The 27,049-nt window shown below is 42.4% G+C and overlaps 2 protein-coding genes across 5 annotated transcripts in view; one reads left to right on the top strand and one right to left on the bottom strand.

The window, feature by feature from the left end:
• The window catches only part of LOC127546766 (fer-1-like protein 4), a 31,685-nt gene extending 22,649 nt beyond the window's left edge, over positions 1 to 9,036 (top strand). The window contains 17 exon segments of the mRNA XM_051973716.1: positions 3,073 to 3,143; positions 3,247 to 3,378; positions 3,498 to 3,540; positions 3,620 to 3,720; positions 3,852 to 3,989; positions 4,091 to 4,201; positions 5,114 to 5,241; positions 5,414 to 5,584; positions 5,921 to 6,075; positions 6,158 to 6,306; positions 6,436 to 6,521; positions 7,381 to 7,479; positions 7,661 to 7,902; positions 8,146 to 8,364; positions 8,367 to 8,425; positions 8,511 to 8,611; positions 8,738 to 9,036. Coding sequence (XP_051829676.1) covers positions 3,073 to 3,143; positions 3,247 to 3,378; positions 3,498 to 3,540; positions 3,620 to 3,720; positions 3,852 to 3,989; positions 4,091 to 4,201; positions 5,114 to 5,241; positions 5,414 to 5,584; positions 5,921 to 6,075; positions 6,158 to 6,306; positions 6,436 to 6,521; positions 7,381 to 7,479; positions 7,661 to 7,902; positions 8,146 to 8,364; positions 8,367 to 8,425; positions 8,511 to 8,611; positions 8,738 to 8,924 — 2,192 coding nt within the window. The 3' untranslated portion in view covers positions 8,925 to 9,036.
• Positions 9,037 to 9,626: 590 nt separating this feature from the next.
• On the bottom strand, positions 9,627 to 18,083 carry ERGIC3 (ERGIC and golgi 3). Of its 4 annotated transcripts, XM_051979192.1 has the most exons (14): positions 17,963 to 18,065; positions 17,699 to 17,769; positions 16,655 to 16,742; positions 16,295 to 16,414; positions 15,658 to 15,751; positions 15,370 to 15,535; positions 14,185 to 14,242; positions 13,335 to 13,349; positions 12,271 to 12,302; positions 11,849 to 11,945; positions 11,635 to 11,699; positions 11,218 to 11,354; positions 11,072 to 11,127; positions 9,627 to 10,900 (listed from the first exon to the last, which is right to left on the bottom strand). In XM_051979192.1, exons 1-14 carry the CDS (start codon positions 18,048 to 18,050, stop codon positions 10,821 to 10,823), a joined length of 1,167 nt encoding a protein of 388 aa, XP_051835152.1. In that variant the 5' UTR covers positions 18,051 to 18,065; the 3' UTR covers positions 9,627 to 10,820. The 4 variants fall into 4 exon arrangements, with proteins under 4 accessions (XP_051835152.1, XP_051835155.1, XP_051835153.1 ...); XM_051979195.1 differs by lacking the exon at positions 16,655 to 16,742 and having other exon boundaries at positions 17,963 to 18,083; XM_051979193.1 differs by lacking the exon at positions 13,335 to 13,349.
• Between the last annotated feature and the right edge of the window lie 8,966 nt (positions 18,084 to 27,049).

The raw sequence follows: 27,049 nt of genomic DNA, 5'->3' as shown, positions 1-27,049 counted from the left end.
TTTCCTGGTCAGCCCCTTAGGATTGTGCCACCTTTTGTAATTTATTCTACATGACCTGCTACAAGAACACCATCAGTGTTCTTTTTCAAATTTCAATTAGTCACTGAGTTCCTCTGTGACTTTAACTGTTTTTTCCTATCTTTTTATTCTTGAGTTTTTTTATCCTTCCTAAGCTATCTTCCCCTATTGAGTTTTAGACCATGGGACACGTCCTTCCTCTGAACACTTTGATATATACTCTCCCCAAATCTGATGGGTGTGTATGGATTATACCCTGCTTTCCTATTCTTTCCTGTCATGAATTCTGAGATAAAATGATCATTATCTCCCAAGAGCCTAATCTTTTCTATTTTAACAACAAATTCTTCCTTTTATTTGTGAGGATCATGCAGAGAATTAAAGTTCTCCTTTGTCACTTCTTCTGCCTTTTGAAGACTGAAATGATTAAAGCAAGCAAAAAATGTATCAGTTGTTCCACCTTTGAAAGAGAAAGAGATCCAAAATGTGCATAACGATCAGGAAACAAAGCGTCTACATAGAGACAAAACAAAGATACAAAGTTCAATTTTAGGGTTTTTCAATTTACTTAACAATAGAAATGTTAATGTTTAGAGGAATTTGGTAATAATCTATCTTCCTGGAACTCTAAAGGTACTCTGACTTGGCTAGGATGAACCTGTGGGTGTTTCTTTTGATTAACAAATGGACTTTTTCTCTTGATACTCTACCAGCAAGGTTGCAGCATTCTTGCTTTTTTGTGTCTTGAATCCCTTTGCCATCTGGTGAAGCCTATTGACCCTTTTTCAGAATATTGATTTTAATGTCAAAAAATAAAATACAAAAGGCTACAAAGGAAACCAGTTATACTGAAACATGATTATAAAAAAAAATTAAGTTCATGGGAGCCAGATTAAGAGTCCTTGTACTATTTTAGCCGCTATGTGCAGATCATTCCCAGATCTATATATTCAACCTTAATTTCTCTTCTGAGCTATAATCTCACATCTCCCATTGCCTTTTAGATAGGAACTGGATGTTCCATCGGTATCTTAAACTTAACATGTCTAAAACAGAACCTATCTTCCCTCTTTTCAACTTTTCTGTTACTGTAAAAGGCAACATCATTTCCCCAGGCACCCAGCTTCAATCTCTTAATGATATCTTTGAGATAACAAAATCCTCAAGTGACCAATTATTATTTTAGCTCTAGTGGCAAAGTTTCACAGAAAATTGTAGAAGCAAAATCTTCAAGTCTCCTATTATTACTGTTAGCTTTTGTGACAAAGTCTCATGGAAAACTCTGGCTATTGACTATTCTAATCTGCTGTGCTAGGGTCTCTTAGTCACTGGGTGACTGAGTATGGCATTATACCTTTCTCATCGTCTGAAACTAATTTGTTGAGCTGACTTAGACAAATAGAATTTACTCATCACACTCTAATACTCTGTTATGCTCAGGGAGAGGATCTCATACAGAGCTCCAATTACCAGCCGTGTTGTACCTCTTCTAACCCCTTGTCTCTTCTTTCCATAGCTAGTCCTTCAGATCTGGCCATAAAACCTGCACCCTTTATTTAAAAATTCATCGGAATCCCCAGGAATCCTAGTCAAAGTTACAGAATGTCATAGTTTAAGAAACATCAAAGCTAATTCTCCCACTTCACAGATGAGAAAACTGAGTCCCAGTAAGAGAAGTTATTTTATTATATAATATTATATAACATAATAAATAGTCGTTAAGTGGCTTAACTGGGACTTTTTTTGACAACATGTTTTAATTAATTTTTTAAAAGCACAGATACTTTTTTATTCCTTTTTGTTTCAAATTTTCTCCTTACCCTCCCCTCTTTCCTACTCAATGGCAATAAAACCAAAACAATTGTAAATATTAGCATGTTAGCATTAGCCATGTTCCAAAAAAGAAAGGGGGAAAAAATAGACCTCAATCTGCACTCTAAATTCATTAGTTGTCTATCTAGAGGTGGATAGCATGTTTCATCATGAATCCTTTGGAACTATGGTTAGTCATTATCTTGTTCAGAGTTACAAAGTCTTTTTTTTTTAATTAGATTTAAAATTTCTATTTTCAGTTCCAAATTCTCTCCCTCCTTTTATTCCTTCACATCTATTAAGATGGCAAGAAATATGATATTCATTATACATATAAAATCAGACAAAACGTTATTTCCATATTAGTTATACTGGGAGAAAGCAAGAAAAATAAAGAACAAAAGAAAAAATGTTTCACTTTTCATTCTGAGTCCATCATCTCTATCTGGAAGTGAATAGCATTTTTCATCGTGAGTCCTCTGGTACCGTTTGTTACTAGTCATTATCTTGGTCAGTTACAAAATCTTTTAAAATTAATTATCTTTACAATTTTATTGTTACTATGTAGATTGTTCTCTTGGTTTTGTTCATTTTAATCTGTTACAGTTTCCCCAAATTTTTCTTTCTTTTGGGGAGGCAATCTGTGGTTAAATGATTTGCCTAGGATCATACAATTAAGGTAGCTGTCTGAGGTAGCATTCAAACTCAGGTCCTCCTGACTCCTAGGCTGCTGCTCTATCCATCATGCCAGCTAGCTGCCCCTTCCCAGGTTTTTCTAAAACCATCCCTTTCATCATTTCTTACAGTACAATAATACTCCATCACATTCATATACGACCTAGCCATTCCCCATTTGATGAGCATCCCTTTAGTTTCCAATTTTTTTGCCATCACAAAGAGAACTGCTATAAATATGTTTGTGCACCCTTTCCTTTTTCTTGATTTTGGGGTATAATCCTAGTAGTGATATTACTCTGAAATGGGATTTTAAACATAGGTCTCTTACTTCCAAGTCCAGCACTTTATTTTTTAAGCTGTGAGCTTGGTAGTCAGCATGGCCCCTTGTTCTAAATTAACCCAACTTCTGATCTAGACTTCATGTGGAACCAGGACACGGAATATTACAGTGCCCATCTACATTCTAGGCAACATAAGAATCATTTTACTTCTGAGAAAACCAACTTCTGTGAATCTGACCAAAGACCTCATTATCTTTTTTCTCTCCTTCCCCCTTTCCTCTAGGACAGAAATATCTGGATTCCCCTTTGGTATGGCAGCTGCCTGTGGCTAGGACTTCCCAAGAGCTGATGAATGTAAGAGCTGCTCTCCCTGTGGGGGAGAATGGGGTGGAGAGAAAAAAATCAGTCCCAAGTGGGGAGACTGGGCAGAAGGAACTCACTCCCCTATCTCCCCCAGAGGTCCCTTAGGAAGCTACCTCAAGGCAGTCTCTTGGAGAAAGGGCAACAGCTACAAGAAGACGTGCCTGAGCTTGATGAGCTGGATTGGTGGTCTAAGTACTATGCCTCTCTGCAGGAGCTTGGGGACCAGGTGGGACCTGGACTGAGACAGGGAGGGGGCTATGAGGGGAGAAGGGCATTTGGAAGCCAGAGGCTATGTACATACCAGGGTATATAAGAGGGATTCCTCCTCTCCTCCCATGATTCCAGATGACCATGGATGAGGAAGACAATGAAGATAATGAATACTCAGGTAAGGGACTCTTGTGCATCTCTTATTAATTGCCTTATAACCAAGACATTTCTGATTGGATTATTTCTACCTTTCTCAGATGTGCTGAACCCCTTTTCTGGGGACATGGAAGCTCAAGATGGGACCAAGGTTAAAGCTGAAGGCCCAGGAACCCAGAGAAAATTAATTGCTACTCTGAAGGTGCTAGGCTGTGAAGGGGCTGGCTTTGGGGCAGAGTTAGGGAACCTGGACTGGATTCTGTAAGGTACTAGTTTATGTAGGTCTCTTGGCTTCCCTGGGCTAGGCTCTCGACTAATATAGGAATCCTACAGATCTACAATTCACCGCTGGAGGATGAATTTGGCCAATTTGAGGACTGGCTGCATGTGTTCCCCCTGTACCGAGGCCGTAGCAGTCATGATGGGGATGGAGATGAGGACAGGCTTGGATATCCCATGGGCAAGTTTAAGGTGCCAGAGTTGTGTGTGGGAGAAGGGGAAAGGAAGAGAAAGGGAAAGGGAGGGACAGACCACTGTCCAAATGTAGTGATAGGATTTTTTATCCTACTCAGGGCTCCTTCCTCATTTACCCTGAGTCAAAAGCACTCTCTGAGCCTCGGATTTCACACATGATACCCCAAAACCGTCCCATAAAGCTGCTTGTTCGTGTATATGTTGTAAAGGTAAGCCTTTTCAGTTGCATGCCTAATTCATTGATCTCCTCTTTCTCTGTTTTATTTATGTAGCCATTTAGAAATATAAAATTTCCCCTAAGAACTGCTTTTGCTGCATCCCATAGGTTTTGGTATGTTGTCTCACGATTATCATTTTCTTGGATGAAATTATGGATTGTTTCTGTTATTTGTTGTTTGATCCACTCATTCTTTAGAATTAGTTTATTTAATTCCCAATTGCCTTTTAGTCTATCTTTCCCTGGCCCTTTATTGAATATAATTTTTATTGCATTGTAGAGTGAAAATAAAGCATTTATTGTTTCTGCCTTTTTGCATTTGTGAGGTTTTTATGCCCTAATATAATACATGGTCAATTTTTGTGTTGATACCATGTACTGCCGAGAAAAAGGTGTATTCCTTTCTGTCCCTATTCAGTTTTCTCCATAGGTCTAGCATATCTAGGTTTTCTAGGACCTCCCTAGTTTCTTTCTTGCTTATTTTGTGGTTAGATTTGTCTGATTCTGAGAGGGGAAGGTTGAGGTCCTCCACTAGAACAGTTTTGCTGTTTTTTCCTGTAATTGGCTTAAAATCTTCTTTTGGAATTTGCTTGCTCTACCACTTAGTGCATACACATTTAGTATCATTACTTCATTACTTACTGTACCCTTTATCAAGATATACTTTCCCTCCATATCTCTTTTAATAAGATATATTTTTACTTTTGCATTATCTGAGATCAGAATTGCTACCTCTGCATTTTTTTACTTCAGCGGAAAGGATGAGGCTTTTCTAGTAGCCCCTTCTGTTCCCTCACCTCTCTTCCACAAAACCCAGACTCATGACCTAAGTCTCCGGGTGCAGTCCTGCTTTCCTGACTTCTGATTTATTCCTGGCCTCTAATCTCCCCTCACAACCTTTTAGGCCACCAGTCTGGCTCCTGCAGACCCCAATGGCAAAGCAGACCCTTATGTGGTGGTGAGTGCAGGCCGGGAGCGCAAAGACACCAAGGAACGCTATATCCCCAAGCAGCTGAACCCCATCTTTGGAGAGTGAGTGAAACAGCAGATGGCCAAGTATCTGACGGGGCTGGGATCAGTTAGGAATGCACATGTGTATCCAGACCTCCGGCCATGCTGGAGAAGAATTATGCCAGTAGGAGAAGGCCCAGAGCTGACAGGACACTAAGTATGTCTCAAGCATCCCATCTCCTTTCCACTTCAGAGTCCTGGAGTTAAATATCTCTCTCCCTGCTGAGACTGAGCTCACGGTGGCTGTTTTTGACCATGACCTTGTGGGCTCTGATGACCTGATTGGAGAGACCCGGATTGACCTGGAGAATCGGTTTTACAGCCACCACAGAGCTAATTGTGGGCTAGCTTCCCAGTATGACCTGTAAGTTAAGGGGTGTGGGGGGTGTCAGCGGGTCCTGTAGGGGCTAGCGCACATGCTTGCATCTCTGACCTTTACATCTTGTATTAAGTATTCAAGGCTGGACTGCCTCTGTCTGTGTCCCCAGCAGTCCTTCCCACACCACTTTCTATCCTGAGCAAGGCTGTTCTTTAGTTTGTCTTCAAGCTGGTCTGCGCTGTATTTCAGCCGAGCGTGTCCATGTTACAGGTCCCTATCAGCAGCGCATGTGGCCATATTAAGCTCCTTGCCAAGTCACATGTCTACGTTCCCAGGCTAAAGTACACATTTCCATCCCATGTCTGTGTCCTGTGTGTACAGGGAAGGCTACAACGCATGGCGGGATGCTGTCAAACCTTCTCAAGTGCTGGCCAGTCTGTGTCAGCGCAGTGGTCTCCCTGCCCCCGAGTACCGCCCTGGGGAGGTCAAAGTGGGCAGCAAGCTCTTCCAGGTACCCTCGGGGGCCACCTCTGCAGGTAACACACACACCTGGACTAGAGGGGAGGGGGCAGCAGCCCACCTATGAGGTCCATTTTATTTCTATCCTGTTGTGGCCAGGTGGGAAGAGCCCAGAGACCTGTGAGGAGGAGCAAGCCCTGTCTGTACTGCTGCGATGGAGAGAGATGCCCCAACACGGCTGTTCCCTGGTGCCCGAACACGTGGAAACCCGGCCCCTCTTCCACCCCAGCAGCCCGGGTCTGCTGCAGGTGAGAAGCTTCCTTCCCATGCTTTTTGGCACCTGAGGTTTGGCTCTTCTCTGCTTCTCATACCACAGGGAGCAGCTTGGTGGGAAAAGAGGCAGGGGAGCTCAGCCTTGACTTCTGATCCCATTCTAGGGTTTCTTGCATATGTGGGTAGACATTTTTCCCAATGATGTGCCAGCCCCACCCCCTGTGGACATCAAGCCACGACAACCAATCAGGTAAAGAGAACTCCTACAGCACACACAGTGACAGGGTTTGGGGGTTTCTCTCCCTGACCTTTCCCCCAATTCTTCCCTATAATGTGGCTCCTCAGAGTCTGACTCTCCATCTCTCCCAAAGCTTTGGAATCAGATTTGAGTCTGCCTTCACATCCCTGATGCACATTATGTCTGGACAAAGGCATTTAACCTCTCGGTGCCTCAGAATTCCCATCTGGAAAATACAGGGGTTGGAGTTGGTGGTCTAAGGTCCCTTCCATCTCTAGGTTGTCGATCTTGTGATCAGCTAATAGAAAGAAGAGACAAAAATAGACAGACATGAATATGGGGGGAGAGAATTTAATAAGCTCATCACTTAGGACAGCACTAGAGGGAATACAAAATTTAGAGAAGATGGGACTCCTGACCTTAGGAAGCTCTTAGAGAGAGAATGGAAACAAGCAGAGGGACTCAAGGAGAGATGCAACTATTGAGCTGTAACTCTGGGAAGGACTCCTGGGTAGGTAGAATCAAGATGACTCCATTAAGCTCCACACTCTCCTATTTATTGGGGAGGATTTTAGGGGGGCAGCAGCTAGGGACAAGACCAGGTCCAATTTTGACCAAATGTGGCCCTCCATCAGTTTCCTCTACAGGAAAGAACTCAAGCATGAGTTAATCCCTAGGCTTAACTCACTTAGACTAGATTCATGCTGGGACAGAATTCAGAGGGTTTTAGGATCTGGGGCTGTTCGATAGAAGGTAAGAGGCAGAAGGGATGGAGGACAGAGCACTGATGATGAGGCTTCTGTGGAATTAAGGTTGATCTCCTAATCCTATGGAAGGGATGCTTCTTTCAACCCTCTTCTCTCACACACAGCTATGAGCTTCGAGTTATCATCTGGAATACTGAAGATGTGATCCTGGATGATGTGAATCCCCTCACTGGGGAAATGTCCAGCGACATCTATGTGAAAAGGTGGGGACCCCAAGGCAATGCAGGCTAGGGGTGGGGGAAGGCAGAACCCAGGGCCCACGAGGGCTGGGGGACTGATTCAGTGGGGCTCCAACAGTGCTCTGATGCCCTGAATCTGAGATGACTGGGGCTTCTGAAAGCCTTATGTCCTCATGCCTTCCCCATCCCCTTCCCTATCTCCCAGCTGGGTGAAGGGTTTGGAATCTGACAAGCAGGAGACAGATGTCCACTTCAACTCGCTGACGGGGGAGGGGAACTTTAACTGGCGCTTCGTGTTCCGCTTTGACTACCTGCCCACCGAGCAGGAGGTGAGCGTCAGGAGAAAACCCAGTCCCTTCGCCCTGGAGGAAGCCGAGTTCCGACAGCCGGCGGTGCTGGTCCTGCAGGTCTGGGACTACGATCGGATCTCCGCCAACGACTTTCTGGGTATCAGCCTTGACTTCTGGCCCTTTGTCTCACCTGAAGCTCACCACCCCGACCCCAGTTCTTGCCTCGAATCTCGCCTCCTCAGACAGTTCTCTGCCAAGCCCTATTCCCAAGAAAACCCTTTAACAAGGATGGTCCTTGGGGTCCTGAAGAGCCCGCAGAGCTCTGCCCTTGATCCTGCCAGCTTTGAGCTGATTGGGACCTCCGAGTTCTGACTGACCCAAGCTTTGCCGCCATCCCCAGGGTCCCTGGAGCTCCACCTGCCAAACATGGTGCGGGGTGCCCGAGAGTCAAAGCTGTGCACGGTTCGTCAGGCTCACGATAGGGCCAGCCCCCGCTGCAGTCTCTTCCGCTCTCGGCGCATGCGTGGATGGTGGCCATTTGTGAAGCTCCGGGAGTCTGAGGACCTGGAACGTGAGAAGCAGGAGGCCGAGAGCAGGGACAAGAGGAAGAAGAGGAGGAGGAAGGCCAAGCCGAGGACGTGGAGTTCACCGACTCGGGTGGGAACGTCTACATCCTGACGGTGCGTGTGGCGGGGGCAGGGCGTGGGGGGAGGGGAGACGGTCCCTGCTGGAGCTCATCCCTCCTTTCCCCCTTGTACCGCTTAGGGAAAGGTGGAAGCCGAGTTTGAGCTGCTGCCTGTGGAGGAAGCTGAGAAACGCCCCGTGGGAAAGGGGAGGAAGGAGCCCGAGGCCCTGGAGAAGCCCAAGTGAGTATGGCTAGGTCGGGAAGTTTGGGTTCCAACATCTGCTGGAAATACTGGAAGGCAGACATGCCGGGGGTGCTTCTAAGGTGAACTCAGGCTTCAACCACTATTACTATCCCTTCCCCTCAGCCGCCCGAAGACCTCCTTCAACTGGTTTGTGAACCCACTGAAAACCTTCGTCTTCTTCATCTGGCGCCGGTACTGGCGTGTGCTCGTGCTGCTGCTGCTCCTGGCCCTTCTCACCGTCTTCCTTCTTCTCATCTTCTACACCATCCCTGGTCAGATTAGCGAAGTCATCTTCCGACCCCTCCACTGATCCCCGACCACTCGTGGCTGCCGTCAAATCCCAGCACAAAATGATGCACGCTGAATCCTCACCAGGACAAAACGCAGATCGTTGTAGAATAAAACCTATCAGTTAAATCTCGTGCATAGTAGAGAGTACTTTAGTTTTTGTGCTGTAGACCTGCAGTAGAAAATGAGTTTCTGCAAACAGCTTTAGTCATCAAATGAGGCATTTGTGGGCTCAGCTTTAGAGAGAAGAGGATCTCAGAGAACCAAGAGGATCTTCTGAAGCCCCTTCAAAGTCTCAGTTATACCAAGGGAGGCCTGAGGCAGGAATCTTGTAAAGTCGTGTTAGCCATCTTCAGCTAGACTAGGGATTCCTAGGACTGTGAATGGCTGATTTCTGTTCAGATGTCTTATTTATGCAGAAAGGTCACAGTTAAATTGGATTGGATACCTAAAAAAGTGAGGACATAGGCTCTGGGAACTCATTCTTTTAACCTTGGGCCCAGGAGGGATGCTCCAGACTACACACGTCCAAGAGGTTCCTAAAATGTGTGTATTGGGCTAAGAATGGGGCATGGAGGGGCATGTCTGACATCTCACCTGTCACTATCCACTCATCCCAGAGAACTAAAGAGAGTTCAGGGAGATTGTTTTACAGCCAATTCTTTTTTACATACACAAAAGGAAAAAAAGTAGAGACGAAAATAATTCACAAAAGATAAAAATGTTAAAAATCATTTCTATTTTATTTTGAACACAATTTGGTGTCTGATATTTGGGAAATTAATTTTCAACCAAACAAGTTGAAGATTAAAGATTAAGTCCATATCTTTGAGACTGTCGACTCAGGAGGGTCTAAAAAGTTGTACCACTTTATGGTCATCAATCCCCTTGTTCCTCATTCACTCTGTGCTGGGACTAGACAGCATTGCCTCTCAGGTATATACACAACAGCCGCCTTTGCAATGTCTTTTGTCCATTTCATACTTTTCTCTGGGAAAGTTTGATTTCCCAGTTCTGCTGGGAAGTGGACTTTATGCAGGTGAACAGAAATCTTAGAGAAGTCAATGGAGGGTTGAGGTGACAATGTTTGCACTGTGACTAAGGCACAGATGGAACCCAACTAGCATTAGGGATAGCAAAAAGTCAGAAATTCTTCCTTTCAACCCCAAGAAGCCATGGGAATTTGCATTGTTTTTCCTTTTACTTTCCCTTCTTCTCAGCTTCCATCCCAGTCTGAGGCAGAACATAAGACGGAAAAGGGGTTTGACTTTGGGGACAGAAACCTGGAGCTTTTTACTTCCTTGGCTTCCTGTGGCTGCTGCTTCCCATCCCATAAACACTCCGTGAAAGAATAAGGGTGGACATTTCCTGAGGGAAGGCTATCCTCTTGAATCCTCCTAATCCAGGTGTGATCAAAAGCAAAACGTTACTACTCCTTGATAATGCCCCATACTGGTAGCTGGCTCAGCTTCTCTTCCAAGCTCAGTGCCTCCATCAGCCTCTAGGAAGAGCCAGGGAGGTGAAATTTGAGAGACCAGCATCTCTGGAAAGGGGTTCACTTTGCTCTTGACTCCTGGCAGGTGATTCCAGTATAGGAAGGAGCTTGCTTAAGTGAGAATATAACAGGAAAGACCAGGAGGAACTGTCCTTTGAGACACAAGGAGCATGAGAGTTGAAGCAAAGGATTTTGGGGGGAAGGAGAGGGAGGAGTGAGCAGGAGACACACTTAGACCTCAATACCATCACAATACACAATTTTACCAACTCTTGGGAGTGGGGTGGGGTCAGGAGGACAGAGAAGGTCTTATATGTTGCAGAATAGCATTCATGAGGGACAGGGCCTGAAGAAGTTGGGAGGAGCTGGGAGACAGATAGACCCGAATAAGACAGGGTTGGGTTGGGCATGCAGCTCCTGTGACTATGTTGTCTTCCCTAATTCGATTTTCTTCTGGATGGCCCGAGCAGAGTGATAGATCAGAGAATCGATGAGTCCAGCAACTGGGAAAGATCAATCCATGATTAGGCAGCAGTTCAGTCCAAATTGTCTTTTCTCCTCCCACAATTATGAAGGCTCCTGGCTAAATTCCAACTCTCCTTCCTCTACTCTTCCCTGCTCCTCAAGTCTAAGGACAAACATTTCAAATCCACTCCATAGAGGGCCAAACTCACCTGTGAACATGCCTCCAATGATGGCGCAGACACCAGTGAGGAAGTGGGTGAAGGATCTAAATGGGGGAGTAACCAGTGTGGGTTGCTAGAAGCACTTGGAGAGAAGACCAATTATGGCCTATGGCCCCTCCCTGCCTCCTCCTCACCTGTGCTTTTCTGTCAGTTTGACCATCATGGGCGAGAGCTCATATAGCACAAAGACTCCAGGAAGCCCCTGGTCTCCAATCAGCCCATTGGCAACTTTCTCATGTCTTGTCACAGAGAACTGATTTGACCTCAGCACCTGGGGTTGGAAGGGAGAGGAGCAGTGACAAAGAGTAGAAATGGTAGGGGTATATCTGCCTCAGCTTGGTGGTTAGTCAGTTAACTAGCATTTAAGAGCTTACTATGTGCCAAGTACTATGCTAAGTGCTGAGGATATAAAGAAAGGGAAAAAAAATCCCAGTTCTTGTTCTCACGAACTCACTGTCTAAAAGATGCCTTGTAATAGGCAGACGGAGCCCTGGACAGAGAAGGAGGAGGTGGTCAGGTTATAGAGCTGGCAGCTGGGGACTCTGACTTACCTCCCCATTTACTTTCATGTATACTGTGGGCACTACCTTCACAAAGTACTGGAACATCATGGAAGCTGTGAGAACAATGGGAAATAAACTCAAGAGCAGAGTAGCAACTAAGACAAGCCTTTTGGCTATATCCACATGAACATCTTTGGCCACCCTCCCCTTGCCCTAAGAGGAGATCTAGAATGGCACCTCCAGCCCTAGTCCTCCTTAGTACCTTGGGGAGCAGTGATGTTGGTATCATCTAGAGGGTTCACAATTCCTGGATAATCTTCCCCAAAAGACAGACGTCGTATGTAGTGAGTCATATTGATCTGGAAATACCAACATAATGTTCTGGTCATACAGAACTCTGGTCTCAATTCAGAGGACACCCAAAGGCATAGAGGGAGTTTACAGTGGCCAGCCTACCCTCTATCCCATGCTGACATGACCAGAACTAGTGGGAAGGGCTGATGAAAGCTGATTGGTTCCATTTATTCCAGTGAATTTGGGGATCTAGTATTCACTAAAATCAGCAACAAGGGTTGGGGTGGAGGGATAAGCCCCTTCCAAGTGAGTCAGTTCTTAAGGATCCTAAAAGCCAAGAGCCCTGGCCGATCTCTGGGGAAGTACTTACCACCTAAGTTTGGTACCTACATTGTCTAGTCCAAAGCTCTGCAGGTCGTGAACTAGGGGGAAAAAAAAAAGAGTTAAGTGGCTATGGTTGGATCCAACTTGGTATCCTCGGGAGCTTCTTTTTCATTTTCTTCCCCAGGAGTATGGCTTTGCCATACTTTCTGGTAGTCACTTTATTCCCTAACCCATGATTTCCTAAACTACTTTCTAGTCTTATTATGTGCCTCCTGAAGTTCCAAGGAAGGGATCTGGAATCTGATCTGGAGAACATATTGGGGATGGAGAAAAGGTTTCTTCTTTGTACCCTACTTCTGTGAGAATGGAAATGTTAGATCCTACTTCCCTAGGATCACTTCAACTAGGGTGAAGGTGCCCTACTAAAGCAGAAGGCAAAATTTGGAGGTAATTGCTTTGTGTAAAGTCCTGAAGAGAAGACCAACCCAGCCATCAAATAATATGATTGGGGTAAATTGCTTACTATAGCTTCAGCTATAAATTAGAATGGACTACAAGAAAAAAAAATCTCTTAAAAGTTTTATCTTATTCTAATACTGTGATTTTCTATAGATCCCTTAAATCCATCAGTGAGCTACAGATATGATTTTTCTGCTGCATTAGCTTTGCTTTCTATTTAATTGAAATAGAGCATAAAACAGGAAAAAAAAAAAAAGTAAAATGGAAGAAAAAGTTACTGAGAAGTTTTTCCCATTCTAACTTACTCTATGGGAACACAAGCTCACAGGTTTGACCCTTTCATTATTAGATGAAAGGACTAATTATGGGATCAATGGGTGAGAATGGCCCTGAAGACATCTTCCAATTTATTTCTTTGCCTTATTTACTTATTTACTGCTTGGTCTAGGTTCTTTCATAATTCTTCTAGCTCTAGTCTCTCATGTTGGACAGATCCTTGCCTTAAACAAATGCACTTTTTTCAACTGCTATAGACCTAGCTCCATCTTAACCTCTGTCCAGAAAAGATACAGTCACCATCCAATCCCCAACTCTTGACAGCAGGACATGCCAAAGGCAAGTTTGCTCTCCCCCCTATGGAAGTGAGGAGGTTTAAGAGTTTGGCCACTTACTCTCTACAGCATGAACTGCAGCATGGAGGGGAAAAGGGAAAGAAAAAAAGAGTGAGATTCAGTGTTTTATAATGACAGTCCAAAAAATTAGTGTGGCCTGTATGTGTGAGAACATCAGCCATTAAGGATCCGGAGTGCTCCATTATGGGTCCTGAGCTCCACCCCAGTTTCTAGAGTTGGGCAGAGGTAGTGATAGACAGTTGAGAAAGGAGTTTGGACATCTTCAATCTTGCTCCAAGACTTGTGAAGGGGAAGGACATGGACTATTTATGAGGTTAACCATCTCCCTTCCCTTTCAAATGCCAGCATCTTCCCATCCCAGGTATATAGGCCACAACCCCAGCTCCTGAGCTGGGGAGAGAGGAGGGGAAATCAATTCACTAAGATGTATTATACTATCCCCTGAATAAGGTAAACTGACTTTATGAGAGCCTCATCACCACCTCCCCATACTGTTTTATTTCCTGAAAGACATCCTAACTCTGAACCCTGTCCTCTTCCCTTTTGGGTACTGATTAAACAAGGAGGTACTCATGTCTGTCTCCTGCTTAAGTTCTGGTGATTAAATCTTTGGGACATTAGACACGGGGAACTTAAACCAAATTCCCTTCTCATACATTTGTTGGAATACTTGGAGAGCAGGAGAGCTGAGAGACAATATCTGAGAAAGATAAAGAAAGCAAAAGCAAAGCAGTCAAGCTGTTTATGTTTACAAAGTTAATGTGTATATGCATAGGGGTGAAGGTGGGGATGGGATTGTAGCAGGGAGATTAGGATCTTTGGGAGAGTGGGGAGAGAGACTTTTCCAATAAATGCCTGACTGTAATTTCTGACAAAAATCTTCACTTACCATGCACATGAGATTGTTGGAAACTCTTCCCAGGAGCAAAGTGAAAGTTCCCGGCCACCTAAAAGAAATATTCCTTCAGAACATGACCTTCCTCATTTGTTAAGGGTGCCACCATTTTCCCTATCACCTGGGCTATCTTTGACTCTTTCTCCCTTTCCTACATCTGACCAATCATTAATTCTAAATAACACTACTTCCAAGATTTCACCCAACCATTTTCTTCCTCTGACTCCTATATTAATTGAGTTTGGTCAGCGAATGGAGGGAGGGAAAAAGTGACAGCAGATTGTATAGGTCTTGAATGCTTTAAAAAAAAGAAATACAACTTTACTCAGTGGGTGATAATGAGCCATAGGATATTACTGAGCAGAGGAATAACATGATCCTCCTCCACAAATTTAATCTCAGGTAAAATTGGACTAATTTCTAAATAATGATTGTCAAATTAAATTACATCTAAAAAAATTAAGTTCAAACGTTATAAACTATATTTCAAGGCCTTATGAGTACCAACTTACTTTTTCAGTCACTTTCCAATCTCTCTACTCCCATACCTCTATCATTCCTCCAAGACTCATCTCAAATATTTCCTCCTCCATGAAATCTTCGCCCCTTTGGCACTCTAAAACTACTCTTTATGATATTTACTGGTGTCTCTACTTAATCCTACAGCCTAATGGGTTCTGTCAATAAAAAGTTATTAAAAAAACAAAAAAACAAACCAATATATTGACAGAGAAGCATCTAAGAGATGACTGAGTCATACAGATTTATTTATGGAAATGGAAGGGTTATGATATCAATTCAGTTTCTAGTCATTGCCACTAGAAATTAGAAAAGGCATTTTTAAGTGGCCTTGACTTACTGTTCAATACACATTATGAAAGGAAATGGTAGAAACTATTATCATTACTGCAATAAAAACTTGAATAACTTACTAAATATTAAAAAAAAAAAAAATCCTACAGCCTAGACTGTGGGATCCTTAAGAGCAGAAACTAAACACAATAGGTGATCAGGAAATATCTGTTAAGTAGCTTCAGGCAAAAGGACTGTCACCTTTTCAAAGAACCATGCCTAGTCTTCCCAGGTAGAAATTATCCACATCTAAGGAAATTTAATCAGACCTCATCCCAGAGCTTTCTCCTCTTTTTTTCTAGTTCTGTGACATAAACTGATCCTGACCTTGTTGACTTCTAGGAAGCCATAGACCTGGCAGCCTTCATTCTTCTGTTCTTGCATCTTTTGGCTGAAGCCTTCACGTCGACACTGTTCAATGGTGTCTGGGTTCTTGAAAGCCCAACCCTTGCGCCGGTATGCTTCCCGAACATCTTCACATGTGTTACAACATCTAGAAGGGAGAGATAGGGAAGGCAGAGCCCAGCTCAGTGTAGGGCAGAGAGGGGGTGGGCCCATTTCCAGGTTCACAGAAATTCAGCAAAGCCCAAGCTCACCTGTGTGGGTGACACTCACTTGCTATCCACAGACTCGGCACCATAGCAGCTCTCACAGCGCTCAGGATCCAAGGAGCTGGGGTCAAAGACCTTTTCCTCCTCTTTCCCCAGCTCTGAGGGTAAGCAGAGCCCAAGACATTAGCCAGGAGTAGAGGCAAGACCAGGTGATAGATTTGATAGACTCAGCTGCCATAAAGCAAGCATTTGATAAGAGTACGGACAAGGCAAGGAATCAATGGCAGGAGCCTTGTAGTGGGTTGGGGAGGTGGCAGGAAGGATGGTAAATATTCCAAGAGCTTTAGTTCCTACCATAGGAAACCCAGAGAGGCAACAGGCAGTCAGATTCCAAATGACATCCTCAAAAATGACAGATAAGGGCTGAAAGACCTACGGAGATCAGCTCCCTGGGCAGGGAAACAACAGGGTAGTGTGGAATCTAGTTCCACTTGTACTAACTAGCTTTGTGACCTTGAGCTCTAGGTCATTTAATTTCTCTAGGCTTATAGGCAAGGGATTAAACCATGTGGTTCCATGAATACTTTCAGCTTTAGAAACTGATTCTCTGACTCCTCACCCACTTCAAAGAAAGGATCCTAGTCTGAAAAGGGATTCCTGGGGCGAGGGCAGGGTTGATTGGGCCTGTCTCTCCTGGTTACCATGGCGCTCAGCTTCTGTGGTTACAGGGTGGCCATCCTTGTCCAAACGCTGTTTGTATAAATTGTGTTCCACGTCCAACTGCTGTTCCCCAGCTACATCCATGGCATCAATACTCAGATCTAGAACCAGGGAGTTTAGATCTTAGATTAATTCCTATGGCTGGGCCTACTTGTGAAGAAAATGAGGGCAATGAATAGGGGACTGATGCTGCAACCTCATTTTTCTAAACATGCAAAGAAAACACAACAATATATTAGCATAAGAGCTGGAGGGGGGAAAAAACTCCCGTGATGATTTTTACCAATGGGTTTAGGATGGGGTTGGATATATGGGAGAAGGTGGGATCATCAAGCACTTACATGCACAGGGCATATGCGGGAAGAAAATATCAATATTGATCTTCAGTTTGTCCCCCCGGGACTTGTCCACATAGAGTTCAGGATGAACCTATGGGTGGGGGCAACTGCCTCAGGCTGGTAGGGACCAGTTCCAGAGCAGCTACCATCAATCCTCTTCTAGCCTCCCATCAACCTCCTCCCCTTTGCACAAACAACTTCTCAGTTCCAAGTCACCCTCAGATTATTTATAAATCCCCTGTTCTCCTCCCACCTCTCAAAAATACTCAGTTAACAGACATCTATCCCATGCCCCTGCTTGTACCTCTCCTGCCCGATGCCTCCAACCAGTGAAGTCCCCCCTTTCCCTCCTTACTCCACCTGTACGCCCTGGCATCACCACTCCCCACCCCCTTCCCCTCAGCTCAGTGCCCTCTTCCTCAGCCAACTGGTCTCCCACCGCCCCCTCTCCTCATTCCACTCAATGCTCCCTTTCTTATGGCAATGATCCCTCCCAATCCTTCCCCATCCCTCAGTCTCAGGCCACAGGGCTCCGGATGGCCTCCGTCACAGCACTCTTTTCCCCAGCCCCAGAGGGTCGCCTTCTTCCCCTTCGGCCCCACGGCAGCTCCAGGAGGTTCCTCCATTTCTCCCCTTTCTCCCTCGGCTGCTTCCTGGGGAACCCTCTCCCCAAACACCCCGCAGACCCGGCTAGTGGCTCCACTGCACCCCCTTCTTCATTTCCTGGAATCTCCCCTCTAGGCCCAGAGATCGCTGAGGGCCCCAATTAAGCCCACTGAACCCTTTCTTCCCCTAGCCCCATGTTCATCCCAATTCATCGCAATGAATCCCTCTTTCCTCCACTGAGTCCCGAAAGGGCCTCAATTTATCACAATGAATCCTATCTTCCTCTTGCCCCAACTAGGTCCCACAGTGCACCTGCCTCCAGTAACCCCTTAGCGCCTAGGGAGGAGGAGAGTTCACTTCACCACCACGCTCGGCGCTTCCTGATGACGTTTCTTTCCCCCCGCCCCCAGAATGCCCCTAGCGGCGGCCCCGGAGACTCACCTCCGCGGTAAGGTAATACTGCAGTTCGGACAGGAAGAGCAGCAGCATTAGGAGACCGCTGATGATGGTCACTACAGGGACCAGGGGTCAGATGTCAGCGAGCCCCTCTCCCTTGGTACTTGTCTCATCTTCCATAACCAACCCAGGCCAGCACGGGGCCTGATATCGGGGCGAGGACAAGGGGCAAGGGGAAGGGCTCGGGAAAAACACCCCCCCATATTCCCATCCCCCGTCCCGACCCCTGACCTTGTCCCCTTTTCCTACCTGTGGCCCCACCGCATGTCTTGACCCGGAAGTCCTCCAGAGTCTTTGGGTAGGCATCGAACTGTTTCAGCTTCCCCAGCGCCTCCATGGGGACCTGCCGGAAAGGGAAAGTCAGGGGACCTGCCCACGGCCGCTCACTTCCGGGAGGGGACCCCGCCCCCCTTCTATCTGTGGTTGAGCTTAAACGCATGCGTGGCGCTGAGGCGGGTGGCTCCTCCCCTCAGCCAACAGATTTCATCCCCTTTCCCTTCGCTTCATCTTGTGTGGTTTTCTGCGCAGGCACGAAATAACAGCCGAGGGTCTTGTCACGGCCTCGGTACATCTGATCCCGGAGGTACTTGGCCCCACCCGACCCAGAATAAGACACATGGCCACTCAGCCTTTGTTCGAATTTCTGCTTCCTGAGAGCCCATTCTGCTTTTGCACGGCTCTGATGATTAGAGAGTTTTTCCTGACATCAAGCCTAAATATGTTTTTTGTCAACTTTCACCCTTTACTCTTACCTCTGCCCCCTGGGGTCAAACAGAACTAATCTTATAAATCTTCTTTGTAACAACAATCTTTAAGTTATTTGAAGAAAGCTATAAAGTTTAAGAATGACTGTCTTACAATACTAGTGGTAAAATCATCAAGATTTTCTTCCCCAGTGGAATGATTATTGCTATGTTAAAATACGGTTCTTGTTCTGTTAGGCCCTGGATAGCACGCCGTACACGCCTCCCCCTCCCCTTTTTCATTTGTGCAATTGGACTTGGGAAAAATGAATTTAAAAAGAAAACTTTAAACCTTGAGGCTCCAACTCCCCTTCACATACCATTGCAACACAATGAAGGATAGAAAAGAACAGTCTCCAGGTGCTTGCCTCTCCGACTTCATTCCTGTCCAAAACTACCCTGGGAATAGAATCTTTGTCAAGGACAGAGACACCAAGTTATGCTATCTAGCCTTTCTCCCTTGTCTGACAGGGCCTGAGGCACAAGCCCCAAGTTAACTCCTCTCTCTTTGCTTTGTCTTTGAAGTAAAGCTAACAGCTGCAAAAGCTAATTGCTTTTTTCAGCTTCTGTAGTCTGCTTGCAAACTCTATATAAAGTCTGCGTCTCAGTTTCTCAGTACCAAATGCTTTGGAAGCATATCCCCATTACTGTCAGCTAGCTTAAACTCCACGTTAAAAATTAAAACGTCTTCTCACCTCAGTTTCTCTGGTATTACAACTCATCAGTGCTTCTGAATAACATTCAGTAATACTATATGATTTCTTGCCAGATGCACATTGCACATTGTTTATGGAAAGATCAAAAAACATATAAATGCCTTTGCAATTTTGATAATTTTTTTTTAGTACAAAGTGTCTGTACCAACTGAAAATCTGCTACTATATATAGGATTTTCTAGAATTGGGATTAATGTTACATGAAAATTAATGTTCAACAAACACAGCATTTGCAGACAATCCAAGGAGAAGGGATGCTATTTGGTTTGTTCCAAACCAACAGCACCTAAGAAATATTATATTTCTATATCTGTATTTCAATTTAATTGTATTTGATTGAAACATTAAAAATCTGACATTTTAAATCCAAAAAAAAGGAAAAAGAAAGAAAGCTATAACTTCCTACTAAGTCTTCTCATCTCCTGACTAAATACCAGCTTGATTGGTTTAATTTTTTTCGATCAGTCCTTAGCACAGACTTGTTATCTTTCATCATTTTGATATCTCTGGATATTTTCTGCTTGTCAGTGTCCTTCCTAAATTGTTGTTCCCAGAATCACAGAATAATATCCCAGATGTGGTCTGCTGGTACATTGGGCTAATCTACCATTAGATTCTTAGGTGTGTGTTTCCCTTAATGCTACCTTAAAACTGTATCACATTTTTGGCTCATATGAAGCTATTAGACCATTAATACACTTATCTTTTTCAGATGAACTGAACAGCTCCCCAATCTTGTGTTTGTAAAGTGGATTTTCTGAATTCAAACATAAAAATTCACATTTACTTTATTAAATGTTAACTTATGATACTTGACTCAGTATTTCAGTCTACTGAGGTCTTCTCAGATCCTGACTTTGTCATCCTGTATTTAGCTATCCCTTCTAATTGTGTTATCTATAAATTGGATAAATATACTATCTCTGTCTTTAAGTCATCCATAAAAATGTTAAATAGCAAAAAGTGAAAGACAGATTCTTAGGTCAGTTAATTATGTATCTTATTCCAAGCTGACATGCTATCTCATCTAGCTCACATTTCTGTGTTGTACAGGAGAATATTGGAAGATGTGAACCAGGTCAAGTAAAAATAAGCAAAAGTAGAACAGATTACATGATAACTGTAGCATTGGAAAGAAAAAGTTACATCTAAAGACATCAGAACTTGTTTCAATGTAGTCACCAATCTACACTTAAGAGATCTGCTGGTAAAACATACCTTCCATTATTCAAAAAGAGGTAGTGAACTGTAGGTACAAAATGAAATATATTTAGTCAGACAGGACAATGTTAGCTTGTTTTGCTTAACTGTATTTCTTTGCTATAAGGAAGAATTCTAATGGACCCACACTTAATACCATATACCAAGATAAGATCAAAATGGGTCCATGATCTAGGCATAAAGAACGAGATTATAAATAAATTAGAGGAACATAGGATAGTTTATCTCTCAGACTTGTGGAGGAGAAAGAAATTTGTGACCAAAGATGAACTAGAGACCATTACTGATCACAAAACAGAAAATTTTGATTATATCAAATTAAAAAGCTTTTGTACAAACAAAACTAATGCGAACAAGATTAGAAGGGAAGCAACAAACTGGGAAAACATGCCAGAGTCTTTGATTCAATTACAAATCCTGGTCAAAAAGCATCCCTTTGAATTCCAATAGGAGATCCAGGCTTGTCCCAGTCCCCATTCTGACTTGCTTGGGCCACCCAACCCCCAGTGGTTCTGATCTGCTCCAGTTGTCCCAGCCCCCACCAAGACACCCAATATAATAAGCTTCCATCAACTACAGTCTTTGCATTTGGACTTTGGCAGCTCCCTTTGCTGCCAGGACCTTCTGTCCACTGAGAAAGCATTCTCTCACTGCAAAACTCCATTTTCCATAGATATGCCACTATAGAAGTCAATCTCTGGGTAAACTGATTTCTTTCTAACAATAAACTTTCATTTTGCAATTAGTTTTTAGGAATGAGTGAATTCTTTCACTTCTAAAACCTGCGGCCGATTTAAAGGGGATTTTTAACAACTCTCTTGTAGCCACTAACCTCTAGACCACCAGGAATCTAGACCACTCTAAACCTCATCATATATATATATATATATATATATATTCCTAAGGGCAGGAGACTTCAGAATTACTACTATATATCCCTTAGAAGCTGCACCCCATCAGTCTCTTTATTGTTCACCAGATTTCAATCTTCACCTCTTTGTATACTCCTCTGTCTCCCTGTGTTTATTCAGAAATATTGGTCTTCCTATTATCACTCTGGCCATTGTTTTCTGTATCTGCTGCATTTAATTTTCTCCTGCCATTTCTATTGTTTGTGGTGTTTAAGAAGTAAATAATTTCTTCAATTCTGATATTCTTTTAAAAAGTGTTTCAAACTCTTTATTGTTGAAGTCAATCTTTTGTCCTGTATAAATTCAGCTAAGAATTGCAGATTAGGGCACCCTGAACTACATCTAGAGCTTCATAGCACATTATTCTATTCCCTCTTTCTTTTTTTAGGGGGCAAAGAATAATTTTGCTTATTTGAATGCCCTTTCCTGTATTTGAAGGTCTTTTTTCCTGTTGGCTTTCAGAACTTCTAGTTTCTGAATTGAATTGTTAAATTTAACTCTCTGTGTTTCAGACTTAGCAGACTTGGGTTTTCTTTTGTTTTGTTCCCTTAGTGGCTATCTGTGAATTTTTTTCTATTGCAATTTTATTTCATATTTTTAGAAATTCTTGGAAGATTTTTTTTTCCTACTATTCCCTTCATTATTCTGTTAAGATTTTTTGTCCTGTCAGATTCTTCTAGGAGACTTGTGGTTCTGAGTTTGTCTCTACACATCTGGTCTTGAGAGCAATATATTTTGCTTGCATAGTGAGCATGTTTTCTTTTATGTTGTTGTTTTTTCCTTCTGATATGTTGTCCTTCCCCTCTGTATATTTGCATTCCTTATCTGTTGTTCTCCTTTTTGTTTCTTTAGTGAGGCTTGCTATTACAGATTCAGGTTTTTCTATTTCACTCATAATTTTCTGTGGAGAATATAAATTCTGTTCTCATAATTTTCAGTTTTCTTTTAAACCACTCAGGAATAATGTGTTACATTTCATATTCTTCTCAAATTTCACATTTTTCTAGCTCATTAAATGTTAGATCATTTTGATGCTGTTTGAGTGGTCTAGATCCTTGGTGATCTAGAGTTAGTGGCTATAAGAGAGTTATTAAGAATCCCCTTTAAATCAGCCGCAGGTTTTAGAAGTGAAATAATTTACTCATTCCTGAATATTAGTTGCAAAATGAAAGTTTATTGTAGATAGAAATCAGTTTATCCAGAGATTGACTTCTATAGTGGCAGATCTATGGAAAATGGAGTTTTGCACTGAGAATGCAGTTCTCAGTGGACAGAAGGTCCTGGCAGTAAAGGGAGCTACCAAGGTCCATCTGCAAAGACTTTAGTTGATGGAGGCTTATTATATTGAGTGTCTTGATGGGGGTTGGGAAGCCCTAGCAGGGAGCAGGCCAGACCCAGTGGGGGCTGGGAGAGCCCAAGTTGGCTCTGATCCAGTGAGAGTTGGGACAAGCCTGGATCTTCTATTGAAATTCAAAGGGATGCTTTTGACCAGGATTTGGAATTGAATCAAAGGCTTTGGCATCCTGGAAAGACAACTTGTTTGGGGAGGATTTGCCTCAGCCAGGAAGGGCTGGAAATCTGAAAGGAATCACAGATCAATAGGAAATACAGTTTCTTAAAGGGACCACAATCCACTTCAATTTTCATTTATTTTGTAGTATTTATTCATAGAAGCTTGAACTTGTTTGCTAGCCTTGAATGTCATGTTTTCTTCTGTTGTTATTGTTTTTCCTGTCAATATATCTATTTCTATTCAAAGTCTTTTGAGTTTTCTTCTTCTTGAAATCTTTAGTATAAATCTTTCAGTATTTCTCCCCTTATTTTCCTTATCACTCACTTATTAATTCCTTCCCTTCTGATTGTGGTTTCTTTAGGGGCTAGATCTCAAAATGTCTCAGCCTCTCCCATACTAGAAAATTTACAATGTACCAACCTAGGTCTCTGTTCCAATTGCTATTTGGTGGTCAGAACTGACCCTAGTTAGATGCTGTGCTTTTTTCTTCAGGCTTAGGGTATTACTATATAGCCTGATTCCCACACAGTGTCCTGCCTTGGTGACTTGTCCCACTCTCTGTGTTCCTCAGTTTTCTGGCTCAGCACCAGCAGTTCAAAACCTGTTTTATCTGGAGCGAGCAAGTTAGAGCTTTATAGTGCTGCTGCTTTCGCTCCTCTAGAAAAGCTGTGACCAACATCTATAGTCATATGAAAAAATGGATTTAAATCACTATTGATTAGAGAAATGCAAATTAAAACAATTCTGAGATACCATTACATGCCTCTCAGATTAGCTAAGATGACAGGAAAAGATAATGACAAATGTTGGAGAGGATGTGGGAAAACTGGGACACTGATACATTGTTGGTGGAGTTGTGAAATGATCCACCATTCTGGAAAGCAATTTGGAACTATACCTAAAGGGTTATCAAATGGTGCATACCCTTTGATCCAGTAGTGTCACTACTGGGTTTGTATCCCAAGAAAATCATAAAGGATTTAATACAAAAATGTTTGTAACTATATTTTTGTGGTTGGCAAAGTATTAAAAAATGAAAAAATGCCCATTAATTGAGGCTGAATAATTATAGTATATGAAAGTAATGGAATATTATTGTTCTATAAAAAATGAACAAATTGATTTTAGAAAGACCTGGAAAGATTTACATGAACTGATGTTGAGCAAAACAAGCAGAACCAGGAATACATTGTACACAGTAACAGCAAGATTATGGCATAATCAACTATGAAAGACTTGGTTCTTCTCAGGAGTTCAGTGATCCAAGGCAATCCCAATAAACTTTGAATAGAAAACTCCATCTGCATCCAGAAAAAGAACTATGGAGATTGAATGTAAATCAACACATGATATGTTCATTTTTTTTTCCTCTCATGATTTTTTCTTTGTTCTGATTTTTCTCTCCCAACATGATTCATAAAGAAATTAGGGACAGCTAGGAAATGTACTGGATAGAGCACTAGCTCTGAAGTCAGGAGGACCTGAGTTTAAATCTGGCCTCAGACACTTAACACTTCCTAGCTGTGTGACCCCGAGCAAGTCACTTAACTCCAATTGCCTTAGGAGAAAAAAAGAAATGTATATTTAAAAAGTTAATACACATGTATAAGCAGAAAAAAATAAACAATAAATAAAAAGCTGTGGCCAAGCTGGCTGTTGAGGCCCAAGAAAAATTCCACAACCTAGATCTATGTTCACCATGGCATTGGAATTAGGGAGAGCAAAGTATAGGTGGTAGGTTTTGATATAAGCTTGTATTGTAGTGTGGGAAGTAAGGAAGGAATGCTGAGGGAACTCACAGTCCATGAACATTAGTTCTTGTGTTTTGGGCTTTGTAACAAAATCTTTATTTGGATTCTGATTGTCCTAGATCATGGAGAACAAAATTGTTTCATTTTTGGCACATCATTTCTGTTTTGGAGAAGACTAAGAAGTTGTGGGGATCGGGGAAAATGTCTAGTCCATCATCTTCTTGCTCCCATGATCTGAAAGTCCCTCTAAAAAATTTCACCTTTAGGGAAAGGAGCCTACATGTGCAAAAATGTTTGTGATATCCTTTTTGTATTGGCTAGAAACTGGAAACTGAGTGGCTGCCCATCAGTTGAAGAATGGTTGAATAAGTTATAGTATATGAATGTTATGAAATATTATTTTTCTATAAGAAATGATCAACAGGATGATTTCAGAGAGACCTGGAGAGATCTACATGTGAAATGAACAGAACCAGGAGATCATTGTACATGGTAACAATAAGATTATACAATGATCAATTCTGATGGATGTGGCTCTTCTCAACAATGAGATGATTCAGCCCAGTTCCTGATCTTGTGATGAAGAGAGTCATCTACACCCAGAAAAGGCTGTGGAAATTGAGTGTGGTACACAACATAGCATTTTCACTCTTTTTGTTGTTATTTGCTTGCATTTTATTTCCTTTCTCATTTTTTCCCTTTTTGATTTGATTTTTCTTGTGCAGCAAGATAATTGTATAAATATATATGCATAAATTGTATTTAACATATATTTCTGTGGTGTTTTTCTTCTTTTTAATAATAATGGTTCTCTCTGAGAGAAGGCTGGTTTCTAGAGGAGGTTTTCTGGAGGCAGCCTTAGTTTCAGTTAAGAGTAATAATCACCCAAAATGCAGCCAGCTGGTAAAAATGCAAATGTTTATTTTCTCCTTCCAAAATAGCCTGGCTAGTTGAGGCCTATCTCTCTGCTTGGTTCTAAAAGCTCTTGTAGCTTTATCCTTTGCTTCTGCCTCTGCTTTCTTCAGCCTCCAATTCAGCTCCAAGTTGAATCTGTCTTGCCTCTGAGAGAGTGCTTCTGGCTCTCAATCTCCCAGAGTGCTCTGTGTCTGCACCAGAGCGCTCCTCTCCAATCTAATTCAGCTGAACTCTCTTGAGTGGGCTCACTGAAGCTCTATTTATGCTCTTTCGAGAGAGAGGATAATGTGAGGATGTGAGAGAGAGGGATTATGGGTTTCTTCCTAGACGCTCTCTGGTCCTAAGAGCTTCAAGGGAGATGCCAATTCACAAAGTTACAAAGTTTGCTTTGTGAATCTCCCATACTTGTGAACTCCAATGAGTAAAGGTATGAACACAAGCATTGTTTCAATTAGTTCTACTTAGTACCTTGTTTCAGGTTTTGGCCCAAAACATCTTGTAAGATTAGATCAAGGATACTGAACTATGCTAAATTAAATAATTATTGTCTCTATCAACTCTAATGACTTAACAGTTTGTAAAGATTCCAACATATTTCTACTGTGTTTAACATATCTTGGACTACTTGCCATCTAAGGGAGGGAGTGGGGGAAGGGAGAAAAATTAGAACACAAGGTTTTGCAAGGGTTAATGTTGAAGAATTATCCATGCATATGTTTTGGAAATTAATAAGCTTTAATTTAAAAAAATTTTAAATTAAAAAAAATAAAACTGTAAAAAAAAAAATCTACCTTTTAGAGTTTGATGAGATTTTTTACCTATAACTGAGAGCTTACTTTATAGCTTCTCTTTATACAATGAAAGACACAAAATATGAGTCACATTTTAAAACTAGCAAACATTATTAAAACATATCAGCTATGTTTTTTTATTAGCCTAATAATGTTCAATTTATTTTTCAATCACACTGCTTTTCTATAAATTTTTGAAAGTGAAAACCAATATATATAGATTGGTTGGTGATTTTTAAGACTTATATTGTTTTCTGGACAAATGTACCCAGATAGAATATAGAACATTCCTTATTCCTTTGGCCCATTTGTAGAGTAAAGGCAACAAATAAATATATGTGGAAGAAATATAGAGAATAAATATAAGGAGACTTATTATTGTAGACTGACCCTTACTCGGACTTGTCTGGTGCTACAGGTTCAGAATGAAATGAGATACTTAGAGATCATTTAACAGTTAACAGAAAAAGGTTTATTAAACCTGGTATTAATGTGCATATTGGGAGGGGCCTCTCTTTCTTTCTTTTTCTTTTTTTCATTTTTTAAAATTAAAGCTTTTTAATTGTCCTCTCACTGGGTGTAGATGGCTCTCTTCATCATAAGATCATTGGAACTGGCCTGAATGATCTCATTGTTGAAAAGAGACAAATCCATCACAGTTGATCATCACATAATCTTGTTGCTGTATACAATGATCTCCTAGTTCTACTCACTTCACTCAGCATCAGTTCATGTAAGTCTCTCCAGGCCTCTTTGAAACCATCCTGCTGATCAT

Source organism: Antechinus flavipes, chromosome 2, assembly GCF_016432865.1.
Source record: "Antechinus flavipes isolate AdamAnt ecotype Samford, QLD, Australia chromosome 2, AdamAnt_v2, whole genome shotgun sequence".
In the NCBI taxonomy this organism is placed as follows: domain Eukaryota; kingdom Metazoa; phylum Chordata; class Mammalia; order Dasyuromorphia; family Dasyuridae; genus Antechinus; species Antechinus flavipes.
This window is presented reverse-complemented; position numbering and strand designations above follow the sequence as displayed.

Coding starts and splice junctions, on each gene's coding strand:
- ERGIC3 (XM_051979192.1), bottom strand. CDS start 18,050: ATGGAGGCGCTGGGGAAGCTGAAACAGTTCGATGCCTACCCAAAGACT. Junction 11,700..11,848: donor CAACATCACTGCTCCCCAAG/GTACTAAGGAGG, acceptor TTGTTCTCACAG/CTTCCATGATGTTCCAGTAC. Junction 10,901..11,071: donor CATTGGAGGCATGTTCACAG/GTGAGTTTGGCC, acceptor GATCTTTCCCAG/TTGCTGGACTCATCGATTCT.